Below are 7926 nucleotides of genomic sequence, written 5' to 3'. Positions count from 1 at the left end.
TTCGACTTTGAAGCTAAGGTTTCAGTTGGAGTTTTGAGTTCATCTTGATAATCTCCTTCATTTTCCATCCACAAATACAATAAAATAACTCATATAAGTCCCTGCTTGGAAGTCTAGTGTGCATGATAAGAGTATATTATATATATAAGTAATCATTCCCTATTTCATTTTTTGGAATAAAATTCAATTTTACGGGGTCCATGTGGGAGACAACGGGGCAGTGGTTACAACTGTCGTGCAAAGAGCCTCCTGAACAAGGAGGCGGCGATCAACCATCCACTCCCGTGATTCATATTGATCAATCGATCTCCGTCTGCTCCCTCCCCGTGTCTACTAGCGCTCCTGTACAGAGCGAAGAAAGGGCGAAAAAGAGCGGCTGAAGCTATTTGTTGTTTTTGGCATATTGCTTACTACTAGGTTGGATCGGATGTCAACCAAGATGCTCGCCACACTTTGGCTAGATTCAAATTTGACCTGAGGTACGATATAAGGAAAGAGTTGCTTCGCAACCCCTTTCTAGTGTGGAACATGGTTTTCAAGTGGCCTTAGATACGGAGGAGTACTTACGAGTGCGAACAACCGTCTTATATTTATAAATAGAATTATGAATAAAAATTTCCGTGAGCAGTAAGCAGCAGATCTCTACTTCTTTTCCTAATAAATAGTTTGATCCATTTTACCGAGAAAGTCTACGGTTCGAGTCCGTATAGCCCTAGAGCCCTAAAAAATGGAAATAAAAAATTGTATAAATTGTATAATTGGAATTTTCCCATTATAGTTTGTGCTTGAAAAAAGATCGAATTTCTTATTTCGAAGTGAAATGTCTCGAAAAAATAAAAATAGTGGCCGGGGAGGTTATAGTAGCCAAAGTCATTGGAATCTTTAGTTTATACATTGGAAAAAAGCTTTGTTATTAATAAACTAGGAAAGGGAAAACAAATAACTGGAAGAAAGGAAATCTATTAGTTATTTGTCAAAGTTTCATTTATTCAATGACCATAACTAGGCCGGGAAATATAACTCCGAGAAAAAAAAAAATCTTTAGGCAAATACTTAAAATGAATTCCTTCCTAAGAAAGAAGAAGTTTTCTCCTCTCTTCTTATTCAAAATCTATGGTCATTTTAACTTTATGTTCGCACTTATTTGATCACCAAATTATGTTGGTTATCATAATATATGGTGTTAAACTCTAGCTAGCTTCTTTTCACATGTGATGTTATTAATTATATTAAATCCACTATCTAGGTGTTAGCATGTGGTGTGAGCATAGAAGATATATATGATTCCATATAAATGATTTTGAGATGATTTTGACCAACTATTTCTTCGTCTCATCTAAATATTTTATATGGATGGGACTTGGAAATTAAGAACATAAGTAAAATAAGGGATGAAAGTAAGCAAAATGAGTATAGTGATGAGACACTATGATATTTAGTTCATAAACTACATATGGTGGATGCAAAATGAGTAAAGTGAAGAGTCCATTTGATATGTAATGCATAAACTAAATATGATGGATGTAAGTGCGTGCAGTTATGGAGATTACTAGGTACCCAAAAATTGTTCCCAAGTACTTTTCCCAATGCTAGTTTGCAGTGATTGATTAGTTCCCACTTACCCACCTAATTACCTATATTGCACATAAACCACCTAATTAAAATCAGTTCCATGTCATTTAATAAAATAACGGGGGACAAGATTTGAGATAAATAATATTATTTTGTTATATTATAAAGATTACTCTTTTTTGATAAGTTTTGTAATATAAAAATTCGAAATTGATATTTTTTAGGAACAGTTGGGACGAGTACTATTTATTTATCCGGTATTTCTTAGACATATGCCTCATGTGCAGGGTTGTGTAGCATGGAGAAGAATAACCCCCAAAATACAGTGGTGCCCACAAAGATCAACTCCATCTTCATCGATTTTAGCGGTTACCAAATGAAGCAAGTTGGTGGAAACCGTCATAATAATCTACCAAGCAGGTTACCAATTAAACTTAAGTACTTGCTTCTTCTTCTTTCAAATTTGAGTGCAATGTGCATCTGTGTTGACTTGGCACAAGCTCAGCTTGGTTCATGATCTTATAATTAAGTTAATGTAGCAATTAGAATGCACATATATGACGAAAAAAATTGAAAACAAAACATGTGTGTAGGAATGACTCTGGGCAATTCGCAAAACCTGGAGAGGATGGCGCTGGTATAAAGCCAAATGAAAATTCTGTGAGCATAGTCTGGTAAAACGCCAAAAGGAAGAGATGATGTAGCTGGTTTTAGTTTGAGGTGAACTTTCTATTACCTATATGTCCATATTACTAATATTGTGTTTCGTTAGGAAGAATGAAACAGAATGTAATCGAATGATTAAATAAATGAAATAATAGATGCAAAAGGGAAATTGAAAAAAATTTAGTGGAGTGCAAAATTGATATAGTGAGATTGAGGAAAAAAATTAGTATAGGAGGAAATTGAGCATAAATTTTATAGTGTTCTTCTCCAAATATATGGTTTCGAAATGAAATGGAGGGATCAATAAAATTTATGAACTTACTTTAACATAGTTCAAATTTAATTGCATTATTCAAATGCATTCACCCCATCCAAACACAAGATAAGATCTCAAATACGCTCAAATGAGGGAAACAATTATGGAGATGTTCGGTTACGTAGTTATATCTTTTAAATAGTGTCAAAAGTTTTAGTTTGAGAGGAACTTTCTATTGTTATCACATATCTTATTCATCTTCTGCTTGTAGTATTAAGAGCTCGAGTATGCTTAAATGGATGGATGGAAATTACTTGTAGTATAAGAGCTAGAGTATGCTTAAATTGATGGATGGAAATTATTGTTGTATTTGATTGGGGTGAATGAATTTGAAGGATTGGGAATGAAATTCAAACTATATGTAATGGACAATTGTTTATATATTTCGTTCCGTCCTCATTCTTGACATCTTATACTAGAGATCACACCTTCTCAATTTATATATGAAGGAATGCTTCATTACCTGCTATACAATTTTTTTTCAAATCTTACGATAGCAATTCTCACTAAATTTTTTCAAAACTCCCTCTTAAATCTATTATTTGCATTTATATTTAGTCATTTCATTCCTTTCTCTCATATATATAGGATATATTATATAGATGTCTGGTTCTGTATGTGTGGTACTCTAACAAAATTTAATATCAAATGTTTGATTTTCAAAATTTGGTGTCAAATGGCTTTACACTGGCATAGCGGCCATATTACACATTTATCAAAACAAACATTTTTTAGGGTGATCTGAAAACTCATAGAAATTTGAATGAGCTCAGTGTTGAAGTTATTTGTTATGAAATATTTTTAGGGTATTCTCTCTTTTTCATTGGCAAATGTTCTAATCTATCTTGCCTTCTATAGTTAGACATAAACTTGATCATATATATACATTGGATAGATTCCCTATTTAGTTAAACTGGATGATGTTAAACCACCAGCACTACTTTATTTGACATTCTCAAGTGACGCAGGGAATATGTTGCTGAGAAGACTCGAAAGCAATATGACGCACCTTCACGACAATCTCCGCCATCACAAGGTCCAGTACTGAAGGAGAAAGTACTGCCTGAAGAGCCTTCGAATGATATGCCAACTCTTCAAAGCACCACAACATTTCAGATTGTCAATGTGGTTGAGGACTCAGACACAGAAGAAGCAGAAGGCGCTGGTATATGCGTCAGGAAGAGGCGTAAACAAGCTTGACAAAAATGGTGATCTCTTTTACTCTTATGGACCTATATGATTGAATTCATTACTTGTGAATATATTTCGTGGAAAATAAACACAAAGTTCCATAAGTGCAAAACTCTCTTCATATTTTTGGAAATCAATCTTAAATATGTGCAGGAAAAATTCGAGCTTAATCTGTATATTTGTAAATTATAAAGATTTAAGATGCATGTCATTTAGATTATTCAGAAACTTTGAATTCTGCAATTATTTGTGTGAAGTTCTGCTGATGTATTCTTATTTGTGTTCTCTTTGTAGATCTTGATCAGCGAACTAGGGAACTGCGGGAAACAACTAACGTTAGTTATAATCAAGTTTTGGAAACTTGGTGATGTTGTTGATCACCAAGTGTTACTGTGCAAAACTGATGTTATTTGTTAATCCAGCTTTGGTGACCATGTTGAATGACGGTGCAAACGTTCTGAAATTTTGGCAATTACTTTTTCAATCAATAATCTGAAAGTTTTTTCATGGGTGAGATGTTTAATCAAAGAGTTTCTGCATTTTATTAATTAATACATGACTCTGACCAGCAAATGCCCTTAGCTACTTTATCTTAGATTACTTTTCTACTGCTATTATGAGAAAAATTAGAATTAGATTTCAGAATTTGGGCGCTTAGTTTCTGGTTGTAATTCTGTTCTTGTCATAAAATAACAGTGAGGCTAGGTGCTGATAAACAGTCCATCTAAAACTTTAAAATGTTAGAGGAAGTTCCAAATGGATCTTATGCAATTGGAAACCAGTAGGATTAGATTTTAGAATTCGAGGCCAGGGCATAGTTTCCGAGTTGTAATTTTGTTCTCGTTATAGAATAACAGCGAGGCTACGTGTTAGTCTATATAAAATCTTAAGATGCTAGAGAAATGTAGAAAATGGATCTTATGATACATTTCGACCCTCCCCCTAACTCGAAATTCCATTTTTTATGAATGAAATAGTGGATCATGACACCCATCTTTCTTTTGGGCAATTTATTCCTTTATCATATTGTGAAAATATTGGAGGTAACGTAGAACTGAACTTGTGACCTCTGGCGAACCTGGGCTCTCTATTACCATATTAAATCACTCCTTCTAAAATCTTAAGGTGTTAAAGCAAGGTCCAAATAGATCTTGTACTATGTTTCAACACTACATTAACTTGGATGGAATAAATGATAAGAGAATATAATGAAATTTGTACTTAATTTTGGGGGAGGTTGAAAAAAACGTTTATAACTACATTTCTTTCATCATTCTATTCTATAATATTTAAATTAGAAATATAACCTACATGTTTCAAAGAAATGTGTCATTCCATTTCTTCACTATCTTTCTAACAATTTTTATCATAGACGTTCTAGACTCATTCATGCTCACTCCTAGTTGTCTCGTATATTCTTAATTCTCCTTTAAATTTTCTTATAATTTTTCATTTCATTCTCCTCTTATTTCATTCTATCCAAGTGAACGCAAACTGACTGCTAATGCTTGCAAACAATATAACTATACAATATGCATTGCTGACCAAAAAAACCAGACCAAATGTGCTTTTGTATGCCCAGCTCAATACAGTGATCTATTGTTTTGGCTGAGGAACAATCATGTTGTGTAGAAAAAGATTTGTTTGATTGGGGGGACATGTGTGGATTCACGTAAGAATGTGAAGGTAGAGCTTATCTGGTGTAAGGAAATACTGTAATTCGAATAGTTGTGCTAAGCTCATGCCATTTCATGTAAGAATATATAAAGATCTTGATAAATATAGCTTAGACGATCAAATTATGATTCGTGTATAACTAGATACATAAGGTTTTATATTACAAATTGTGTTAAAGGCTTTTTAAATCATATGTTTAAATTATTGTGTTTCTATCGAGGGAGTGCCATAGTTGATTTTTTTCGGTCGTATATGGCGATTTCGTTTTGTCGTTAATTAACAATTGCCTCATTTCATATGACTTTGTTTCGGTGCCTGACATAAGCGTTTGTGCTTGATTCCTTCTTTTCTTCCTCCTTTTTTCTCTTCATCATCTTTATTTTCTTGCTATTTGTATTGGTGTCCTAGAGACAATACTATTATGTTTTATTGTAAACAGTTCCAAGTTAACTTGGATTAAAACCAGTAGAATCAAATTTCAGAATTCGAGGGGCATAGTTCGAAGTTGTAAATTTCTTCTGGTTATAAAATAACACTGAGGCTCGCGTGTTGTGAACCAATCCATCTAAAATTTTAAGATATTAAAGGATCTTGTTATATATTTCGCCGCTCCAGGAACTCGATCGATATCCCATTTTTTAGAATTAAGAGTGGATCACGACACTCATCTATTGGATAATTAATTCCTATTAATTCCTTCGTGTTCGTATCATATTGAGAGAAGACTAGGGGTAAAGCAGAGTTGATCTTGTAACTTGTTTCGAACCTTATAGCTCTAATACCATATTTTTGGTTTTTCACCCAAATATTCTTCCAAATCCGATGCACTACCATCACTTGAGATCATTCCACCATCTTTCTGAAATTGCAATTGAGATGGATGCACTTGAAAAAAAGTTTCTTCACTTCTTTTCTCTCTACCCTCATTTATTCTTTTATTTGATGCAATCCTTGATTTGTATTCATTGAACATCTTATGTATTGCTTCTTCTAATGATTTTCCCATCAAGCCCGAAACTTCAATTCCATACATGGCTTTTAACATATACAACACAAATTGTAACTTGTGCCTTGGATCAAGTACAACCGAAATAAACAAAAGATTATTCATTCCTCTTGGACCTCCCCAATATTTATTAAACTTATCCAACATTTCCTTTCCAATAGCACACATGTGAATATTATTACCAAATGTCCATTCACTCAAGATAGAATGAATGGCATATATCTCATGCAAGAAAATATTAGAAGTAACATATTGTGTCCCTGAAATCTTCAAACTTAGAACATAAAATATTTTTAAAAATGATGCAAACTTTCTCATGGTACTCCAATCATCACTCGTAGGCCTTCCATCGATGTTATTCAACTTGAGATGTTTTTTGTATCTAGGATCTTGTGTATCATACCTATCAAATGCCCTTCCATATTTCTCCGCCACATCTAACATCTCATATGTTGAATTCCATCTAGTATCCACGTCAAGAACCAAAATCTTTTTACCTCAACTCTCTCATATTTTGCACATTCCATAAACACCATCTCTCTAGAGGGTGAATGTCTTATATATTTAACGGCATTTCTTACCCTATTAATTGATATATCAAATATCCCTAACCCATCTTTAACAACTAAATTTAAATGATCAACACACCTTAAGTGTAAATTCTCTCCATCTAAAACACTAGAATCCCAATTACCAATTCTACCTTTTAATCTCTCCAATACAACATCATTAGAACTAGCATTATCAACCGTGATAGATAACACCCTGGTAATTACCCACTCCACCAAACACTCCTCAATAGCTAATGCAATTGGTCTACCTTTATGACTAGTAATCGGACAAAAGTTTAGTATTCTTTTATGCAACTTCCAATCTTTGTCAATATAATGTGCGGTTATACACATATAATTAATTCTTTGATTAGAAGTCCATGTGTTCGTAGTTATCAAAAACGTTGTGTTTTTTGAAGTAATCAGACATTTAAATCACTTCTCCTAAGAGCATACATTCCATAAGATCCACGTGTAACGGTCCATCTCGATGGGATTTGAAACATTGGTTGCACGGTAGCCTTAAATTCTCTAAACCGGTAACCCTCCCCAAACTTAAATGGTAATTCATCAATAACAATCATCTTAATATACTTCTCTCTAGACAAAACCTTGTCAAAAGTAAAAAATAGTCAATGTTGTGAGGCCACTATCTCTATTATTTTGAAAAACTAATTCAGATTGATGACCTTGAACACTATATAAATTGCAAGTTTTCAAATGATTATGCAAACTACTAGTACCATTACTTGAAGAATTTGCACTTAACTCCTTACCACAATACTTGCACTTTGCTTTCATTTTGCTGTCCTCACTTGCAAATTTAATATAGTGATCCCATATTCGAGCTCTAGATTCCATTTGCTTTCGCTTTTTCGGCTTTGAAGCTAAGGTTTCAGTTGGAGTTTCGAGTTCATCTTGATAATCTCCTTCATTTTTCATCCAAA

The 7926-nt window shown here is 33.5% G+C and overlaps 1 protein-coding gene across 1 annotated transcript; it reads right to left on the bottom strand.

Moving 5' to 3' along the window:
- Positions 1–6197: 6197 nt before the first annotated feature.
- LOC135150500 (zinc finger BED domain-containing protein RICESLEEPER 3-like) lies at positions 6198–7563 on the bottom strand. Its single transcript, XM_064086838.1, has 3 exons — positions 7436–7563; positions 7077–7256; positions 6198–6891 (listed from the first exon to the last, which is right to left on the bottom strand). Exons 1-3 carry the CDS (start codon positions 7561–7563, stop codon positions 6198–6200), a joined length of 1002 nt encoding a protein of 333 aa, XP_063942908.1.
- Positions 7564–7926: the final 363 nt, after the last annotated feature.

Source organism: Daucus carota, chromosome 2 (assembly GCF_001625215.2).
Source record: "Daucus carota subsp. sativus chromosome 2, DH1 v3.0, whole genome shotgun sequence".
Classification (NCBI taxonomy): Eukaryota; Viridiplantae; Streptophyta; class Magnoliopsida; order Apiales; family Apiaceae; genus Daucus; species Daucus carota.
The sequence above is the reverse complement of the archived record's forward strand: the minus strand, read 5'-3'. Positions and strand labels throughout refer to the sequence as shown.